The sequence below is a fragment of the Vitis vinifera genome, chromosome 18 (assembly GCF_030704535.1).
Source record: "Vitis vinifera cultivar Pinot Noir 40024 chromosome 18, ASM3070453v1".
NCBI lineage: Eukaryota > Viridiplantae > Streptophyta > Magnoliopsida > Vitales > Vitaceae > Vitis > Vitis vinifera.
The window spans coordinates 11,625,769-11,647,993 of NC_081822.1; the positions used below are offsets into that span (position 1 = coordinate 11,625,769).

General features: G+C 36.6%; 2 protein-coding genes across 7 annotated transcripts in view; both read left to right on the plus strand.

Annotated features, from left to right (window-relative positions):
• Positions 1 to 13,675, plus strand: part of LOC100252237 (protein DECREASED SIZE EXCLUSION LIMIT 1) — a 34,948-nt gene extending 21,273 nt beyond the window's left edge. For all 6 annotated transcript variants that reach the window (XM_059734686.1, XM_059734689.1, XM_059734687.1 and 3 more), the window contains 2 exons: positions 211 to 274; positions 13,252 to 13,675. In XM_059734686.1, coding sequence (XP_059590669.1) covers positions 211 to 274; positions 13,252 to 13,344 — 157 coding nt within the window. In that variant the 3' untranslated portion in view covers positions 13,345 to 13,675. The remainder of the gene's footprint in view (positions 1 to 210; positions 275 to 13,251) is intronic.
• Positions 13,676 to 20,071: 6,396 nt separating this feature from the next.
• Positions 20,072 to 21,983, plus strand: LOC100253967 (aldehyde oxidase GLOX1). The gene has a single exon (XM_002280523.4). It carries the CDS (start codon positions 20,206 to 20,208, stop codon positions 21,865 to 21,867), a length of 1,662 nt encoding a protein of 553 aa, XP_002280559.1. The 5' UTR covers positions 20,072 to 20,205; the 3' UTR covers positions 21,868 to 21,983.
• The last annotated feature ends 242 nt before the right edge of the window (positions 21,984 to 22,225 follow it).

Here is a 22,225-nt window from a genome sequence, read left to right on the forward strand (position 1 = left end):
CAAATACTTGATTTTGTTGAGTAATTAAATGTTATACTTTTACTAGCATTTTTGTTTAACCAGGATAATTCTCATATTTGATCCTCTTGATGTGTTCTCTTTTGACTTAATGTGGTCTTCGTATATCAGTAGTTGAGAAAAAAGTTTGTATGAATGAATTTTTATGGAAGTTTGGCTTCTAATACTTTCCTTTTTCCTCTCTGATGACAGAATAAGGATATTTAATTATCGTAAAGGAAGCGCTTTGGCAATATTAAAGTATCATCGTGCCACGGTACACCTTTTCTTTGTTTGGTTGTTGGAGTTGAGATTATTATTTTAGGTGTATTTAAACCTTGTTTCTAGATACATGCCTCAACAGAAGCTTGCCATTATGTGTTATATACTGCTTGAAATGAAAGCATTTTTTGAAGGAAAATATTAACTTTTACTTGGTAACAATCATTTTGCTTGGAACCTTTTCCTTTCTTTATTATAAGGTCTTATTTTATTAGTAAAGTGACATACTTAATGTATATGAAGATACTATAAATATGCAAGCTACATAACAACTACAAAACTAACTGTAAAAGCACACACTTGGTACAAAATCAATAACTCAAGTTTGTTTGGAGATAAAACCCTTGGTCGGATGTCTTCTTCATTGCTTTTTGGTAGTTTAGTTGAGATTTTGTGAAAAGTGAGGTAATGACTTTTTTGGTGGACTTCTTTGAGCTAGGCTCTTTTAGAAGAAGCTAAATGCCACTTTCATAGTGCTAGTTCCAAAAGAAGGGGTGTAGAAGATTTAAAGGTTTCTAGACTTATTAGTTTGGTGGGGGGACTATACAAGCTTCTTGCATAGGTTCTAGCTAATAAACTAAAGAAGGTGTGGGTAAAGTGGTTTCAACTCCACATGCTTTTGTGGGGAGTTGACAAATCTTGGATGCTATTCTCATAGCAAATGAAGTAATTGATTTCAAATTGAAGAGTGTGGAAAGTGGGATTATATGTGAATGGAATATTAAGAAATCATGTGATCATATCAATTGAGGTGTTTTGTTGGCAATCTTAAAGAAAATGGGCTTTGGTTTCAAGTGAATAAGGTGGATTAAATGGTGCATTTCTATGGCTTGCTTTTTTGTATTGATTAAATGGTACTTATCAAAAAAAGGAAAGCTAACTCTAATCAAAAGTACTCTTTTGTAACTTGCCAATTTACTTCATGTCACTATTTGTCATCCCAAGAAAGGCGGCCTTAAGGTTGGAAAAAATCCAAAGAGATTTCTTTTAGGGGGGATATGCGATGGAGAATAAGCCTCATGTAGTAAATTGGTTGATAGTTTGCATAGGCAAGAGGGAGGGAGTTTTGGGCATTAGAAATCTATCCATTCTCAACAAAGCTTTTCCAAGTAAATGGTGTTAGAGATTTCCTTTTGGGAGGGACTCCTTTGAAAGAAGGTGATTACAGGGAAATATGGGGAGGAAGAGGGAGGATGGTGCATTAGAGTAGCTAAGGAAAGGTATAGAGTGGGAATATAAAAAGGCAATTAGAAGTGGATGGGAGACTTTAACAGTAAAACTAGTTTTAAGGTGTAGGCAATGGGAGATAGTAAAATTTTAGAAGGATAAGTGGTGTGGTGACTTAGCAGGAAGGGGAAGGCAGTGTTTGGAATCCTCATTTTTCAAGATGGATCCATGATTGGGAGCTAGATAGGATGGAAGCTTTCTTTAGGAGATTGCAAGCACAAAAAATTGATAGAGATGAAGAGGATAAAATAGCTTGGCAAACTCGAAGGATGGTATTCTTTTAGTTAAATTTCTTTTCTCTTCTTTGTCCAATGGAAGAACGGAGGCCTTGCTTCTCAGTGTTGTTTAGAACCCTTGGGTCTTGTCAAGAGTCAACTTTTTTGCTTGAGAATTTATGTGTGAGAGGATATTTACGCCGGATTGATTGAAAAGAAGGGGATAAACATTTCCGAGTATATGCTAAATATGCAAAGGAGAATAAGAAACAATTGACTACACCCTCCTTTACTACTCAAAAGCAATCATCTAGCGGCTATTGATTTATGCTCTATTTGGAATAGAACGAGTAACACTCCTTAGTAAAGAATGTTCTCCTAAGATGACACAGATCACTAGTTAGGAAAAAGAGGAAGAAAGCTTGGAGAGTTGCTCCTTTATGCGTATTATGGACCATATGGAAGGAAAAAAAATGAGTGTTTCAAAATGCTAAAAAAATGGATCAAACAATCAAACAATCATTTATGAATAATTTTTTAGAGTGGGTCAGAATTTATAGAAGAGATTACTCTTTGCTATGTTACAAGGGCTCCGGTATAGGTGTCTAGTGCAGGTATGTGTCTAGATGTCAAATCCTTTGCGTTTCAAAATCCTAGGACACTAGGATTTGATTGAAAAGAATATCAACTATGAGTATAGGTACTTGGATAAAGGATGAAAATATCGGTAATTATGGATATATCGGTACTTCGATTTTACGGATATATTAAAAATATATCGGCGGATATTTTGACACAAAATATCGATGGGCTTAAATTGATCAAAATTTATAAAAATGTAAATATATATGATATAATTTATCATTTTTGATAATAATATTGTATGTGTCAATAAAAAATATAAATTTGATAAGTGTACATTGATTATTAAATTACATCAAATATTATTCGATAATAATATTGTGATATTTGATTATAATATGTCTAATTTAAAAATATATTTAATATTAAAATTATAATATATTTAATTCAATTGTATTAAATGATATAAAATAAATGATGATAAATGTATACTTTTTTAATATTTAATTAATATATCAATGATATTAAAAACACTATGAAGAAAATTATCATGATAATTTTTATATTTTTGCTAATCAATTAAATGAAATGTTTTCATTTAATTATAAATTGTTCTTTAAAATATTATTTTAATGTTTTATTTATATGATAACGTTTAATATATATATATATATATATATATGGTGCACATTATCTATCAAAGGGCAAACTTGCCCTAGTGGAGAGTACAAGTGTTGGCTGAACCTTTTGTTGGGGGTTTGAATCCCCTTTAACGACAGCAAAAAAATAGCTCAATCTTTAGCTTTGACTATGTTGACGGCCTCACGTTGACCCGCATTGACCGCCAATATATCCATGGGATATATCATTTCAGGGCCCACCAATACATGATGTTTTAATCCTAGGATATGACATTAATAAAAATGAACTAACGCTATCATAAGCACAATAAGATAAGTTACCTACAATATTAAATGGTTAATTGCAGTTAGAAAATATGTTTTCTATTTTAATAAGATGCTAAGTGTTATTTTACTTTAATGTTGCAACTAATTTTACATAAATAACCTATTTATTATAAGCCTTTTATTTTGATAAGACGTTGAAAAAATATTATATCATATTATTAGTAAAATATGATTAGTTTATAACTTTGAAAATTTATATCAATTTTATAATAAAAGTTTTCAAATGTACTAAATGTTGATAAAATGTGATTCATATTTAATTTTTTATTTTTTTTATAGGCAAATGAGATTTAGTATTAAGAGCACCTAAGAGAGGCAATACCAAAGTGCATACAATGTAAACAATATATGTTGAATCTAAGTAAGAAGAGGTTAAACAAAAAAATACCCTCTACTCACTTGAAGCTAAATCAATCTACAAGATATATCGTAGATATCGATTGGTTCTTTATGTACACCCTTACCCAATACAAAAGTATACATAAATTCAAATTTGACTGCTTGGTTTGACTGTTCAATGTTATTAAATGACCTTATGTTCCTTTTCCTCCAAAAAGTCTAAAACAAGTACAATGGAGCGACCCTCCAGGCTTTATGCCACCCCAAAAGGTTCCCTTTCATAGAAGAGTGTGTCACCTAAACCACTCTGAAGAGAGAGAATATTAGTTGCCACAATATTCTAGCTTTGGAACAGTGAAGTGGCAAGTGGTCTGTTGTTTCCTCCTCACCTTTGCACAAAAAGAAACCTATTTGGCAAAATTTATCCCCTCCTTTTGAGTTGACAAGCGTTAGAATTTTATCTAAGTTGCTTCCCAAGCAAAGAAACCTACCTTTGTAGGTGTCCACATACTCCACTCTATGCTTGCCAAGAAGGGTTCTCTATCTCCCTTGGTTAAAGATGCATATAGAGATCTAATTGAGAAATTGTCACATTGGTTTCATTCAAACTCAATTTTTCCTCCTCTTTCCTTCTAATTGACAAGTAATGCGATTCCATGAGAATGTCTTCACTTTCACAAGTTCCCAATCATTGAATTGCGTAAAAAGGTGGGTATTCCAACCACCCCCTTCCCTACTCTATTCCCACACATCCTCTACCCAACCATCTTATCTTGCAAAAATTTTGATTTTTTATATTAAGGAAATTCAACTCTTAATTAGTCCTGATTTCTTGGTGTTTTACAGCTGCTATGTGTTATTTTAGTTAAGTCTTTTTTGTGTACCATAATAAGAAGATTTGGCAGTCTATTACCCAATCTCATCTCTGATTTATTTTTCCTAGTTTAGTGGAGAGATTTCCTCCATTAGGTGAGTGGGCACATCCCTTGAATAATGGAAGATCTGTTGCAACCTCTGCCTTTATATATATCTTCGGTGTAATTCCTTCTTTTTTGAATATAAATGAAGTGAATTCATATTTTCTCTCATATTTCACGGTATCAGAGTACCCTCTGAAACCTAAATTCCTCAAATGACAAAGTACGGGATGGCTATCAAGAGGCAAAGCTCAACCTTCGAAGTCACTAATCAGGAAGTTGTCATTCCAAGCAACAATGGAGGATCAGATGGCTCTGTTCTCCTCCTTACAGGTCACAAACTGAATGGGCATAACTTACTTCAGTGGTCTCAATCTGTAATGATGTTTATTTGCAGAAAAGGGAAGGATGATTATCTTCCCGGAGTTGCAACACCACCAAAGAAGGGAGATCTGAGATTTAGAGTGTGGAAATCAAAGAAGAACATTGTAATGTCATGGTTAATCAACTCTATGAACAATGATATAGGAGAAAATTTTCTACTCTATGTAATAGGGAAGTAGATATGGGATGCAACTAAGGAGACCTATTCAAACAATGAAAACACGTCGAAGTTGTTCGAGATAGAAAGCATTCTTCATGACCTGCACCAAGAAGATTTATCAGTCACCCAATACTTTAACACGCTCACTTGGTGTTGGCAACAGTTGGACATGTTCAAAGAACACGATTGGGATTGTCCAGAAGATGGGATCAAGTATAAGAAGATCATTGAAAAGAAAAAGAATATTTAAGTTGGGACTCAATAAGAATCTTGATGAAGTACGAGGAAGAGTATTGGAAAGGAAGCCTCTTCCCAACATTTGAGAAGCCATCTTAGAAGTTCATAGAGAAGGAAACAGATAAAATAATGATGGGATCCCAAAACACCACTCCAAAGATATAAAAGCCTACCTTTGCTGCTTGAGGACTTCAATATCACTTTAATGATAACAAACAAAGGAAAGGAAGACCATGGTGTGACCACTGTCAAAAAATTGGTCACACCAAGGAGACTTGCTGGAAAATTCACGACAAACTGATATATTGGAAGCCAACACGACCTTCAAATGGCAAAGAAAGCCACAACAATCTGGCCTCAGTCAATGAGAATTCTACACCAACTGAACCAAGTCCTTTTAGTAAAGAACAAATGGAAATCTTACAAAAGGTGTTCAATTAGTCACAACAAAGTCCCGTCACCTCCATTATTGGAGCTGGATCCTCTGCACAGAAGGTAATTTTCTAAGTGCCTTAAAAGTAAAAAGAGAGATTGAGTCCATGGATTGTGGACTTGGGAGCATCGGATCACATGACTGGAGATGTTGCTATTTTTCGTAAGTACAACCCATGTTACGAGAATTTTAGTGTCTGAATTGTTGATGGATCTCTCTCAAAGGTGGCTGGTACAAGTTCAGTTATGATTTCAAAGGATCTAACTCTTAACTTTGTACTTTTGGTTACAAATTTGGATTGCAACCTGCTATCTATTAGCAAACTCACTCGAGAACTAAATTATATTACTAAATTCTTCCCAAACTATTATGAATTTCAGGAAAGATAATCTTCCTGCATCTTGGAAAACTTTTTCCTTCATTATTCAATAATAAACGCTCTAAGTGTTTTCGGCGTGAGATTTGTCAATTTTCCAAACATGTTTGCAATTCTTATCCAAATCAATCATATAAATCACCATTATTCATAGTGATGTTTGGAGACCCTCTAGGGTTGATAATGTTACAAGTACTAGATGGTTTGTATCTTTTGTGGATGATCACACCAAAATTACTTGGATATTCCTCATGAAGGAAAAATCCGAAGTGGGTAAGATTTTCAAAATTTTTAACATGATTCATACCCAATTTCAAGCCAAAATACAAGTTTTGAGAACTGACAATGCCATAGAGTACTTTGAATTTGTCATTGGTACTTATCTATTAACTGAGGGCATAGTGCATCAAAGTTCATGTGTTGAAACTTCCCAACAAAATGGAGTTGCGGAGAGAGAAAATAGACATCTCCTAGACGTTGCTAGATTACTTATGTTGTCCACTCATGTTCCAAAATATTATGAGGTGAGGCTATACTTACAACAACTTATCTCATTAATAGGATTCCTTCTCAAGTCTTAAAATTTCAAACACCTTGCCAAGTCCTTCTCAATTCATACCCTAGTACTCAGATCATCTCTACTATTCCCACTAGATTGTTCAAATGCTTTGTGTTTGTTCATATTCAACAACACCACCGAAGTAAACTAGATCCAATGTTGATCAAGTGCATATTCCTTGGGTACTCTCCAAATCAAAAGGGGTATAAATGTTACTTTCCAATCACCAAAAAGTTCTATAACTCCATGGATGTGATATTTTTTGAACATCAACCTTACTACCCCAAAACTGTTATTCAGGGGGTGAGTTCTAAATTGGGAATACCAGTTTTGGGAGAGTGAAACCACTAAGCCACAAAACATTCACACATCTTTCAGTCCTCAATTTGAACCACTAGAGTCACATGCTTCTCCTAGCCTTCAAACTAGTCTTCCTAGTCATCAAGTTGAACCTCTAAACACCTTATCAGATCCTCCGAGTCCTCCACAACATCTAAGTTTCACACGACTTGCAGAAAACAGTGAGTTCATTGTCCATTCAAGAAAAACAAAGACTTAAGAAGGAATAAAGCTATGAACACCTCCTCAACAAGTCCAGGAGCTTGAAATGAGTTCAAAATCAATTGAAGTTCCTTCAGGTAACAGTAGTTCTGAATTTGTCCATAATGAGCTTTCTAACAATGATCTTGATAGGCCCATTGCCTTGAGAAAAGGAGTTATATCCTGTACAAAGTACCCAATCTACAATTTTGTCTCCTATAAAGGACTATCACCTAGCTTTTCGGGCTTTTGTTACCAATCTTACCGACATACAAATTCCCAACAACATACAAGAAGCTCTCAAACTACCAGAATGGAGGACTGCTATTCAGAGAAATTCAGGCTTTAGAGAAGAATGGAATATGGGAAATCTCAGAAATACCTAACGGAAGAAATCCAGTTAGATGCAAATGGATTTTCACTATAAAACATAAGGCAGATGAAAGTATGGATAGGTTCAAAGCTTGGTTGGTTGTGAAGGGGTTCACTTAGTCCTATGGAATTGAGTACTAGGAAACTTTTGCCGTAGTTGCCCAACTCAACACAATCTGAGTTTTGTTATCATTAGCAGCCAACTTAGATTGGCCTCTTCATCAGCTAGATGTCAAAAATGTCTTTCTAAATGGCGACTTGGAAGAAGAAGTCTACATGGAAATACCTCCGGGATTTGGGACATAAGCAAATGTTAATAAAGTTTGCAAGCTTAGAAAGTCATTATATGGTCTCAAGCAATCCCTGCGAGCTTGGTTTGACAAGTTTATAAAAGCAATAAAGACCTATAGTTATTCTTAATGTCAGGCCAACCATACTCTATTTGTCAAACATTCACCCAAGGGAAAGGCAACCATTTTCATTGTATATGTTGACGATGTTATCCTAAATGGGGGACTATGAGGAGGAAATGTATAAACTCAAGAGTTGTCTAGCTAAGGAGTTTGAAATCAAAGACTTGGGAAATCTTAAATACTTTCTTGGCATAGAAGTTGCTTGGTCAAGGAAGGGTATTTTTGTGTCTCAACGTAAGTATGTCCTAGACTTGCTAAAGGAAACAGAGATGCTCAAGTGCAAGCTTGCTGATACTCCTATGGACCATACGAATAAGTTAGGAACAATGGAAGGAAGTGCTCCTATAGACAAAGGGAGATATCAAAGACTTGTGGGAAAAATCGTTTACCTCTCACACACAAGACTTGACATTGGTTTTTCCATTGGTGTGGTGAGCTAGTTCATGAACAACCCAACCGAGGAGCACATGAATGCAGTGTTTGGGATCCAACAATACCTCAAGATGACACTAGGCAAGGGTCTATATTTCAAAAAGACATCGAGCTATGACATTGAAATCTTCTTTGATGCTGATTGGGTTGGTTCAATAACAAATCAAAGATCGACCTCGAGGTATTATACCTATGTATGGGGAAATCTAGTTTCTTGGTGGAGCAAGAAAAAATCAGTTGTAGCATGTAGTAGCACAAAAGTTGAGTTTAGAGCCATGGCTCACAATATATGTGAAGGAATATGGCTGAAAAGGTTGCTAGTAGAATTGAGAATTCCCATTGAAAAGGCCATGAAGATGTCTTGTGACAATCAAGCCGCAATAAGCATTGCTAAGAACCCTATTCATCACGATAGAACAAAACATGTGGAGATTGACCATCACTTCATCAAAGAAAAGATAGAGGAATGAACAATAAATCTGATCGACACTCCAATAGGTCTTCAAATAGCAAATATTCTCATCAATGCTTTTCCTAGGACTAATTTTGAAGACCTAAGTTCCAAGCTAGGTATGATTAACATCTATAACCCAACTTGAGGGAGAGTGTGGAAATTCAACTCTTAATTAGTCTTGATTTCTTGGTGCTTTACAACTGCTATGTGTTATTTTAGTTAAGTTTTTTTTTTTTTGTGTACCATAATAAGAAGATTTGGCAATCTATCACCCAATCTCATCTCTAATTTATTTTTCCTAGATTAATAGAGAGATTTCTTCATTAGGTGAGTGGGTACATCCCTTGAATAATGGCAGATTTGTTGCAGCCACTTCCTCTATATATATTTTTGGTGTAATTCCTTTTTTTTTTTTAGTAAATGAAGAGAATTCATATTTTATGCCATATTTCTTCTTATATTAATTATTATCATTCATCTTTAGATTTTTTTAAGATATTAATTTGATATTTATCTTTAGATTTTTAATGCTATTAATTATTATATTTATCTTTAAATTTATACGATATTAATTGGTAATAAAAAGATAAAACACTTCTTCAATTACAAGAGTTAGAAATTAATTCAATTTCTAACTTAAAAATTCTTTATTTTTAAATAACAATTTATTTTATATTATTATCTGATATATATAATTTGAAAAAAAGAAAAGAAAAGAGAAAGATAAGAACGAAGTAGTTGTATCTATAATATAAGTATAATTAAACTTTTTTTAAAAAAAAAAAAAAAAAGATAAAGTAGTCATGAGCTAGTTAGTCGTATTTGATGCAACATAAGGATATCCGATATGGATTTCACACTTGCACCCTTATCAATCGTGTCAACACATGTATTTTGGCTAAAATTAATGTATTTGTGTATTATAGGCTTTTTGTCCATGATGAGCTTTATTGATTGGTCAAACTTTATTTAGTGGATGAGCGTTGTTTTTCGTGTCTCCCTCACCTTGTTGTGATCTTTTGGTGCCCTTGTATACACTGTGTATACTTTAATGCACACTTTTGTTAGACATTGTCTATATAAGGAATATATCGATGATTTGCCTTAAAAAAAAACAATTTTGAAAGTATTCTTTCTTAACAAAATACAATATTAAAATGATACATTGAAATACATCTCGGGAGGACAAATTTATCGTAATTTTGTTACATAAAAATTGAAGAGATGTAATGAAGGAGAAGATGGTCTAAAGAGATTTTGCAGCTCTTGCACACCATCGAGACAAATTATTTATGGTTGTCTTGATGGAAAAGTGGTTAGATAGCTTGGTACATATGCCAAGACATAAATCTAGTGTGCGTTTGGGGATATGAAACTAGTTTCCTAAACAAGGTGGTTATGAACTAATCATAACTTCCTTTACAAGTGTTAGGCATATGTACAAGAAGTGAGTTGGCAATTGAGTGCAATAGAATTTTCACGCTTGATAACTGCATATGGCATACATGGCAATTTCTTGTGCTTTTGGAGTGTTGAAGTGTTAACTATTTCGAATGGCAACATTCATGTAAGTTATATCTGTCAATGAAGAATGTTCTTTCTAAATCTAAATTGGCAGACCATGAAAATACCATGCTGATTTGGGCATTGTCTAAGCCAACAAACCCAAAGGCTCAAAATAGGCCAATCTCAAACTTCCTACCCATCTTAAAATAAAAGATGTGTACATAGGCCACATGGTGATTACACAATCAATGCATATTTGTTACAAATGATCTATTTCTCTCCAACACTACTAGTCCCTATGGAGCTTGTATAAACTTCTAGCAATGGTGTTGGCTAATAGACTAAATAAAGTGGTGGTGAAGGTGATTTCTGATTCCTTGAATGCCTCTATGTAGGGCAGATGAATCTTTCATGTGGTGCTAACTGCCATTGTGGCCATAGAGTTGAGGTTGTAGACTCGAGAGGTAAAGTGGTTTGCAAGAGATGGAGAAAGCCTACGAGCATGTCCAATGGAAATTCTTAGTATCAGTGTTAGATAAAATGAGGTTTGGGTTCAAGTGGACTGATTAGATTAAGTGGTGCATCTCAACTGTGAGGTTCTCTGTGTTAGTGAATGAGCCTACTAGATTCTTTTCAAATCTTGAGGGAATTGAGGCATGGAGACCCCCTCTCCCCCTATCTATATTGTTTTGGTGATGGAGATGCTTAGTTGTTTCTTGGGAATGGCAGTGGAGGTTTGTTTTCTGGTCTCAATGTGGGAAGGAGGGGAGGTCTTCCCATGTTATCTCTGAAGAGGACTCCCTTCTCTGCTGTGATGCTTTTTTGGATCAACTGATGTATCGAGGTGGGATTCTTTTCTGGTTTGAAGCTGCTTCAAGTATGACAATTAATCTGGATCAGAGTCAATTAGTCCCTGTAAGAGGGGTGCCAATGTGGAGGATCTCAGATCCTTTTGGGGCATTGGATGGGTTAGCTTCCTGCCTTTTACTTAGGCCTCCCTTTGAGAGCCCCATTTAAGTATTCACAGGCTGGGGATGTGGTTGCAAAGAGGTTCCACAGAATGCTTCCTTTGTAGAAGTTTCGGTACCTGTAGAAGGGTGGTAGCCTTACATTGCTAAAGAGTACGTAGTCCAGCATGCCAATTTATGTCATGTCTCAGCCAGTTATTCATAGGTTGGTGCATTTTTGAGACTTGAAAAGATTCATAGAGCTTTTCTTTGAGAGGTTGATTCTCTTGAGAAAAAGCCACATATGGTGAAACAGTTGATCATTTGCTTGGATAAAAAGAGAGGCTTGGATTATATCCTTATGTTCTCTAAATAAGGCTTCACTTGGCATGTCATGTTGGAGATGCATTAGAGAGGGACTATTTGCAGAGGTCAGCTATTTTAGGGAAGTATAGCGAAGAAATAGAAAGTTGGTGTTCTTGTATTGGGAGGGAAAGGGTATAAGATAGGGTTATGGATAGCTCTTAGGAGAGAAGAAAGGCTCGAAAGATAGAACCAGTTTGTAAGTGAGAAATGGCAATAGAGTGAAGTTCTGGTAGGCAGTTTGGCATGGTGATTTGCTTTTGAGTGTCTCTTTCCCCAATTTGCTAATTGTTGCCTGTAATGATGCTTGGGTCGTGGATGTTTGGGAGGTGACAAGTGGGATAGGCATTGGATCCTTTTGCTTCCCAAGACAGTTCCATGATTGGGAGTTGGAGTGTAGAGTTATTTCTTTGGAGGCTGGAATAAGGAGTGATGTTGAGGAATTGTGAGGATAGTTTAGTTTGGAGGGGTACACTGAGGATTAGAAAGTTCTCAGTCAAATCTTTTTAATCTTCCTTGAATGATGTTTAAAAGGAGAAGGTGGTCATTAATGAATCGAATTACAAGAGTGAAGAAGAATCAACTGACCATATTTTCTTATATTGTGAAAAAGCCAGTAGTCTTTGGCATCTTCAGTTCTCACTGTTTGGTATGGGTACTTCCCTCCTTGGTGAGAGAGATCTTATTGTGTTGACATAGGAGCTTTCTTGTCAAAATGCATAGAAAGGTTTGATGAACCATGCAGCTATGTTATTTTGGACTATTTGGCAGAAGAGACGTTGTACATCTTTTGAAGATGTGGGAACACAAATCAAGTGCTCAATGACTGCTTCTTTGGTCCAGAAGCTCCTTAATCTAGGCTGTGTACATGTTAGATTTTATTGACTGGTTGGGCATTTATTAGTGGGCAGGTGTTCCTTTGTTTTTTTCTTTTTTCCTTTTTCTTTTCCACCTTTTTACTCCGTTTTCATACTTTTTGTGTACCTCAACTGTGCCCTATTATTAGGTGTTCTTTAATAATTTTATGTTTGTATATTAAAAAAAGGGCATTCAAGGAAGCAAGCAACCTATGTGTAATATGCAATGAAAATATATTTCAATAATTAGTGAGGTGTATTTAGTCATGTGTTTAACTTTCCCATTAATTTTATTTGCTTACAAGAATTTGAACTTAGCCCGTCTTATGGTGATTTGTCAAAAACAGGCCATTCCTGTTACTTGCACGGCTCATCAAATCTAATCCATTTTTGGCATTGTGGTGTGCTTCAGAACCTTTTAAAGCACTAGTCTACTGGTCCATAACTAGATTGTGCCCTACAAATTTAATGTTCTTCTGGGTAATAAAAGAGAACAAAAATGGAAAAGCTAAGAGGCTAGTATTTGCAATCTTATTATCTAGAATTGGGTTCCTTCTAACATGAAAATTGTCTCAAGATGGGAGTTCTTGGCTGCATCTTGTCCTTTGAATGCCTCTATCCCTAGATGATTGACAGCATAACATAGTCAATTTTGTGCTTGATGTTAATATATACATTTGCATTTTTGCAGTGCAATGCTGTCTCATTCTCACCTGATTGCAAGCTAATGGCCTCCTCCTCAGAAGACTCCACAGTTGCGCTGTGGGAACTTTACCCTCCCTAATACAGAACTTAAATTATATAGACTGCAATGCACCAAGCTGGGATTGCGAGATTCGTGGTCAATGGCATGGTCCAGATGCTTTGTTTCTCTTATTTTCATCACTTAATTTCTGTTTTGTTTTATACTCATGTAATAGTAGATTTTGGGTCTCATGTTGAGGTGTTGTACATACAGTATAGAGGGTTACTTACATTGATCATATTTATTTCGGTTTTTCTTCTAGGCTGGAAATATACAAAGGGGACTTGATGTATAAAAAGAAAGTGGGAGACTGGAAAATTTTGCTGTGTTTTACACGGCGCTCTAAATCAGTTAGGTTGGTTTGCATAAAGTTTGAAATCGATACTCTATTTCCTTGCTTTTAAGGCTGTAAACCAATAATTTCTCACTGAAATATGCTGAACCAGATCCATGCTTCTGATTCATTCATAAACCAATAGCTCTTGAATACACACAAGTGGGCTTCCTAGAACAGGTGTGTGGACCTCTTCCGTGTAAGTCAGGGCTGAATTGATCGGTGCATGGGGCCCTAAATGATCTGGGCAGCAAAGAGAATTACGCAGTCTTACAAAGTGTTATTCTATTACCCGTCCTGGGGGATGAAAAGATTATCATTGGATCAGAACAAGACTTTATGTTATTGGGGCCGAATGAAGAATGAGACTCCTCAGCTGAAAACCTAATAGACAGAATGCTATGTATAAATACTAGAATTCTGAAGAGGTACATGTGCTGTGACTGTTTCTCTCGGTGCAAATCTGACTGAGATTGAACTTGCTCTTTACAATTAAGTAAAGCATCTTCATTGATTCTGGGCATCTTCTTTATCGTAGTAAAAATTCCGTATAGTGCCTGCTTATTGTATAGAGATGATGGAGAGGATTATCCTCAGTTTCTATTACTATATTTTAAGTTATGTTTGGGTTTAAAAACTGGTACTAGTTACAATCCAAGTCCTGTTTGGTTCTCAAGAGACTAGATTCTCTTTGCTTCTGAGAAACAGTTTGAACATGAAGACAAAACGACAATGAAGAGCGAATGGATTTTTTAAGAATAGTTTGTGAAACTCGTGGTCCACCAAAGAAAGGAGACACCACCTTTGTGAGGCCCTTTGGAAGACCCGCCTCAAAAATACCATGTGCCATAATCATTTGCTCTACAATTAATATGAGAAGTTAAAATCAGGCCCATAATCATTCTTTTTCAAGCTCATTCATGGCTGTGGGACATTTCCTAGGAGGGCCCTCCTGAATTTCATTTTCATCTCTTTTCCATGTTAATGAGTGGTTGTGGAAATTTCTGGAGCCAAGGAGAAAGAAGCACAAGAAAAGAATCCCGCCAACCCAAATAACGCACAAATGCTCGGAGGCAAGCAAAACAGCCAGCCGCCAGGCAGCAGTCCTGTGTATGTTCCTAGTCACATCATGGGATTGCTCGTTTGATGTGGAACCCAGCTACTATAATGTTAACGTGGCTAAATGTGGTAGCTATCTCTCTCTGTCCCATGTGCTTCATTAATATTTACAATTTTTAGTTGAGTTGTGAGAGCCACCTCTTGTTTTCTTGTAGCCGGAGGAAAAGAAAATGGGAAATGATTCTAAACCATCCTTTTCCACCTCCATTTTCAATCCTGAAAATAAGATAAAGCCTTGGAATCAATCAGCTTAATTAAAACCCAACAGAAATCTTAAACCCACCACAGGGTGATTGCAGAAATCTGTGAGAGTAGCATAAAGTTGTGTTGGGTTAAGTGGGTGCTTGCTTACAATCTTCATCTTCAACTTGTCCAAAAGGTACAAATTATCTCCTAGCAAAAGGTAAGGGTGTCCTAATTAAAGAAACTGTGGTCCCATTGAAACCCTTGATCATGTGCTACGTAATAAATGCCTACCCTCCAACTTCAATACCAGGATTGTGGGGGTTGAGCTCCCTTGTTATTTTCCTTTCTTCTTTTACCTTGATTGGCAACCATGAGAGCATTAAATGAAAAAAACTCTTTTTATTATTATTATTATTATTATTATTAAAAACAGAAAATAATGTATTTTTAAAAAATATTTTTTTTATTGTTTTAAGTTATTTTTTAATTTTCAGATAATTTTTTTTAATAAATAAAAAGGAAGATATATTAAAAAGGGCTACCAAAAAAGCAGCCCAAGGTAGACAAAAAGCATATAACTACCACCAGAAAAACACCAAGATACAAAAAAAGAAATACAGTCAGTCTGCCCTCACCAATGACCCAACCAATCTAGAAAGCAAAAAAGAGTTAGAGGAACATCATCTTAGTATCCATTCGCTTCCGACCAAAGATAAAGAAATAAATGAACTTTTTAGCCTTTGGATAGAGAGCTCTTTCCTCTCAAAGATGATTCTCTTTCTCGCCTTCCACACTATCTAAAACAAACATAAAGGTCCGACTTTCCACACCTTCCTATGCTTCTTGTCCTCAAACGGCCCATGTCACCCTAGAAAAGTTTTTCTAACTGATGCAAGTAACACCCAAAACACCCTAAAAATGGTAAACGACAGCTCCCACAAGACTCTTGTCTTTACACAATGGACAAGGAGATGGTCTATGGATTCTTCCTTAGCATGACAGAAAAAACATCTATTCACTAAATACCACCCCATTTTTTGGACTTGATCCAAAGTTAAGGCTTTTCCCCAAGTTGCCTCCCAAGCAAAGAAGCTAACTTTAGTATGCACTCATGCCTTCCATATATTGCTCCAAGGAAAAGAAAACGAAGTCCCCAATTCCAAAGCCATATAGAGCAACTTCACAGTAAACTTTTCATCCTTAGTCTCTATCTAACACACCCTATCTTCCTCCTCCCTATTCACTCCGCACTTCCCATTACTCAGTTCCCAATTATTAAGGGGTCTAGAAAAAAAGGGCCTCCAACCCCCCTCCCTAGGGATATAAAAGTCACAAACATTTTCCATCCATGCATCCTTAGAACATGCCAAGGAAAATAAAGATGGAAAAGAGTCCCGCACGGATCAATCCCACACTTGTACTTTCAAAATTTGACGCTTTGTCCATTACCTACCTCGAAGGAGATTTTACTACTCACAAGCCCCCATTCCTTTTAGCTTTCCAAACACTTACCCCAAACCCCTCCCTAACCTCCTTAGAACACCATCCCCCTTCTTCTTCCTCATACTTCCCATTGATAATGCGCTTCCAAAGGATCTCTTTTTCAGTAGTATAACACCAACTCCACATGCTTAGAAGAGCTTTATTGATAATGGAAAGACTCTTCACTCCCAAGCCCCCTTTCTTCTTATGAAGGCAAATTGTATCCCACCATACTAGATGTGCTTTCCGCTCAAGAGTTCTCTTGCCTCAAAAAAAGTCTCTTTGAATTTGTTCTAATCTCAAAACATGTCATGCTTTATCATTGGTTGATTAGACGCTTTATCATTGGTTGATCAGACTAGTGTTAGGTGGCAAATGGCCATCCCAAGGGAGCTTTCTCTCATTTGATAGGACATGACAAGTTTTGGCTAAGGGTTCGTTCCTTGTACCCGTCACTCAACATTTTATGTTGATGGGATAAGATGAACTTTTGCATTGGGATCCATTCCTTGTACGTGTGCAGCCTTTTAACATGTAAGAATTTCAACAGTAATTTATTACAATCCAATTACATGTTAACACATTCGAGGAAGCTGGCCACTAATCACTACATCCATGAGAGGGGAAAGGGAAGAAAGGTAATAGGCTTCTTTAATACTCCTACCGATTTGAGAAATACCTTAAAAAGTGCTGAAGGTGATCCAACCTGAAATATGAACTTTCTCAACAAGCAAAGACTCTTATAGAAAAACATTTGTAAAGCTCATAACCTCCCTTTTGATACTCATACAACATATAGTCCCATAAGCAAAACATTTGTAAGGGGAAACAAACAAAGAAAGATACCACAAATGTCACCCTTCAACTATTCAAATCAATTATAAAAATAAGTACACCTGCAATATGGCATTATTATTATTACTTTCTTTAGTAGGCTACTACTTGCTTTGAATGAAAATGATGCCATAAACCAGTTGCAGTGTTCATATTTGACACCAGTGAAAATCTCGAATGTCTGTGGGCCATTAAAAAATTATTGAACCCCTTCAAAAACAAGCTTGGAAAACCGATCCAGTGGTTTTATTAGATCATTCTCATCTTACACGAAACATTAAATAAATAATAAATAAATTACAATTGGTCTTCCTTCTTAATCAGGACTAATTTTGCAAATTGAGGCAAATTCGCTTTCATTGACTATCAAGCAATAAAATTTCTAATTAAAATCGTACACCTAATCAACAAGAAATTAATTAAGCTATATCCACCATGTGTACACTTAACTTTCAACATTTTCAAGTATATTTAGCAATCTCCAATTGTCTTCTAATGACACAACCTTGATTAAGTCTTTCCCTTTATTTCAATCTTCCACGTAATTTGGCTATTTAAAGGCAGCTATGACTTCAAAAATAATGGTATTCAAGTGTGGGCCACATATGATATCAATAATATTGACCTCAACCTTTTTTAGAGGGGAAAATTATGTCAGGTCGAAATAAATCTAAGGTCACGTTTGAAACATTAGAAGACAAATCTCAAGTCACATTTGAAACATTGGAATAGAAAATGAAAATTAAAATTTAGTTTCATCATCACTTAATAATATGTTTGGATTGTTTTTTAAATGGGAATAAGAATTAAAAAGTTCCATAATATAGAAATTAAATCTTTTTATTAATAAGATTTTAATTTCTCTCTATTCCTTTTTTTTGTGATTTATCTTTATTTTTATTTTATTTTCGTTCATTTTATCACATACCAAACACATCCTCTAAAAACCGTACAAATTTATGAAATGAAATATTTGCTTGCAAGAAATGCTTGCTTAGACAATTGGGACTTGTATAGCTCTATCTTGGCACCATGACATCACAAAAGATTATCCCACATAACTAATGTCAAGTCCGAGGGACAAACAAGAAATCATGACAAGGAAATTAAGAAAATCCCAACATACAATTATATCATATGGATTTCATGTATTTGCTTAATCCCATTGATTAGTTAGGAAACTCTTTGGTTTTTTTCTCCTCTTTCGCCACCATCTTGACACCTTTGTATAGAAAATTAGTAGCTCGCAAATGGTTTTCACAAAATCTACCAAAATCTTAAGCAAAATTTTCAATTTCCATTCATAAGCGTCATGACCACAAAACATTGGGCTCAATTGATCCTAGTCCCTGAGAAAATACAGTGCCCCATGTTTGCTTTGGCCTGAAAAGACCATAGAAAGAGTCAAGTAATGAGCCAAAAGCACACCCTTAAGTGATGAAGAGAAGCAACCGTTGAGATTATTATATGATAAAGCTGAAGAGGTTGAAGGGCTTAAAAAGAATCTAGTCCTATGATTGGCAGTGTCAACCAAACACTAAAAAATCCATAATACCCACCAGGCCACCACACTCGTTAACGTGATCTTCCTTCTCTCTGATGTTATGTTGTACCTCTTTTTCTTTTCATCTCTCTCTTCAGTCTTCAGTCTCCAACCACTACATGGAGGACTCAATCAAAAAAAGCTGGTTTCGACCAGGTTCTAGGTTGGCTGTTTTTTTCTCCCACGTGTACTTGTGAAATTCCGCACCCGCTCTGCATTGTAACTCTCTTCAAGGTTCTAGCCTTCTAGGTTGGCTGGTTTGGTTGGTGGCATGTACCATTTGCATGTTGTGGTCCTCTCTAGGCGGCTCACCTTCAAACCCTGATATTTTTAAATAAGATTCCGTTTTGCAGTGCCCACTTCTCAACCCCTGATATATTTTCCAAGAAAAATCAGATTTACATTATTTAAAAAAAATAAAAAATCAATTCAATGTCAATTTAATATAATGCTTTTGTCCGTTAGTGTCATTTCCGATCTTTATCTATTTCACCACTCCACCTAAAATTTCCTATTCCCGTACTCAACTCACCAATCCAAGATTAAGTCGTGAGATTTAAGGATGGACTTAAAAAGACATTTAAAGATGCTTTTAAGTCCACTTATTCTAAATAAATGCTTTTAAATGCATTTAAAATTAATAAGTGTTTTAAAAAATTAAAAATAATTATAATGATGCTTGAAAAACGATATAATAATATTAATAAAAGGCTCTTCTCTAAAATGAGGCCAGCGTTGGCCTAGTCGACAGGGCGGCTCTGAGCATGAGGCCTGTCCTGTGCTGCATTCATTTAAACCGTAGCTTCATCCAAAGCCAATCATGTTCATTAATTTCCTTTTTTTTTTTTTTGTTGAACTAGTAAAAACAATTATTTCCAATTAATATTTCCCAGTGGTACACGTGTCAATATAATGAGTCCCCACGCAGAAAAGTTTAGTACCATGTACCTATCTGGATCGATGATCAAAATTAGTTCTCCTTTTTGTAATAATCAGTCTATCCGCATGGAGCCGTGGTGCTAAGTTGGATCGGGGGTAGAATTGCGACTCCCTTTCTCAATGATGATTATCTGCTTCATATACTTTCTTACACATTTAAATAAATGACGTCACTTATAATACATCAATTGTTTATTTAAATAAAATATTAATTTAATCGAACATGAGAATTTTCTTCGGTTAATAAATGTGTAAATATTTTTTTATTCTATTTAAAAAAATAATAAAGAGGAATTATTAGTAAGGACTAAGAAGAGGGTATGGTTTGAGGATTCCAAAATATCCCATTCCGCGTTACACGGGTGCTTGTCCACGCGCCAGCATGCGTGTGGGATTACACACTTCCGCCCTCGACCTCGACTAGGATTTAAAGCAGACAGGGTTGAGACATCACCAGTTCACCATGGCCACCCCACCAGCCCATATGATTCGTACTTTGATTTTTCCCTTTCTCTGTTGGCAGCTACTCTTTGCGCCCGGACCATGCTGCCGGGTTTTAACCCACGCTGCCGGCGGCGAGTGGCAGCTCTTGCTCAAGAATATTGGCATTACAGCCATGCACATGCAGCTCCTTCACAATGACCGTGTCGTCATCTTTGATCGCACTGATTTTGGGAAATCAAACCTTTCCTTGCCCGATGGGAAATGTCGGAATGATCCAAACGACACCGTATTGCCCATTGACTGCACTGCACACTCTGTTGAATATGACGTCGCAACTAACTCTATACGTGCCCTTATGGTTCAAACCGATGTGTGGTGTTCATCAGGGGCTGTCATGGCTAATGGTAACTTGATCCAAACCGGTGGCTTCAACGACGGTGACCGTGTGGTTCGGATTTTCAAGCCGTGTTCTTCCTGCGACTGGGAAGAAGTTCCATTCGGACTGGCTGCGCGGCGATGGTACGCGACTAATCATATATTACCCGACGACCGGCAAATTGTAATCGGGGGCAGAAGGCAATTCAACTACGAGTTTTATCCCAAGACCGGCGCTGCTAGCAATGCGTACAGTTTACCATTCCTAGCACAAACCAACGACCGCGGTATAGAGAACAATCTCTATCCATTTGTTTATCTTCATACCGATGGAAATTTATTTATTTTTTCTAATAATCGAGCTATCTTGTTCGATTACGCCAAAAATGTCGTGGTGAAGACGTTCCCAACAATTCCCGGAGGCGATCCTCGTTGTTATCCGAGCACTGGGTCTGCAGTCATGCTGCCACTGAACTTACAAGCATCATCCATCGAAGTCGAGGTTCTGGTGTGTGGAGGTGCACCCACTGGATCCTACACCCAAGCCTCAAAGGGTAATTTCGTCGGTGCTCTTAAAACTTGTGCGAGAATCAAAATCACGGACAGTTCGCCGCAGTGGGTCATGGAGACAATGCCTCTGGCTAGGGTCATGGGCGACATGACACTGCTCCCAAACGGCGACGTTTTGATCATCAACGGCGCGTCCGCGGGGACTGCCGGATGGGAGAACGGTCGAGACCCGGTTCTGAAACCGGTTCTTTACAAACCCGATAAACCAACCGGGTCGCGGTTCGAGGTAATGAACCCGACCACCATTCCCCGGATGTACCACTCCACGGCGATTCTTCTCCGGGACGGTCGCGTTCTCGTTGGGGGAAGCAATCCTCACATTTATTACAAATTCACCGGCGTGCTTTATCCCACAGAGCTGCGCTTGGAGGCATTCTCGCCGGAGTATTTAGATTCTGGATTCAAGAATCTGCGGCCAACCATTATATCTCCCACTTCTCAAGCTAAAATCGGATACGGGAAAGACTTAACGGTTCGGTTTTCTGTGACAGGAACATTGGATCCAGATACGGTGTCAGTAACAATGCTGGCACCTTCATTTACCACACACTCATTGTCAATGAACCAGAGACTGCTGGTGCTTGGAAGTGGGAATGTCAAAAATGCGGAGAAATCGACCTTCGCCATTGCCGTTACCACACCGGCTTCGGCCATTCTTGCTCCATCGGGATATTATGTTCTATTTGTGGTTCATCAAGGTATTCCCAGTGAGGGCATTTGGGTCCAAATTCAGTGATTTTTTTTTTTTTTGGCGGGGGGGTTAACAGTCAAGAAAAAGAAAAAAGAAAAGGGATTATTATACGTTGAATATTTAAATTTGTGAAATAAAATAAAGCCACTATGCATTAAAAATGATGCATTCATAGAGTGGTCCAATCGACTATGTCTTAGACTCTTACAGCAAGGTATGGAATTTTACAAATATTACAAATAATTTGTAATTTTATTTTCACCCCATTCATATACTAAAATTATAAAAGCAGTGTGAATCCTGATACCAATAAAGGCAGGTCGCGTAAAACAAGAGACAAATCTCAGTACAGCTCTACAACAGTTAATGCCAGGATGGGACCTTGTTATTCGTTCTTACTGCA

Excerpts from the sequence above, each read along its gene's own strand:
- LOC100253967 (XM_002280523.4), top strand. The coding sequence starts at position 20,206 with ATGGCCACCCCACCAGCCCATATGATTCGTACTTTGATTTTTCCCTTT.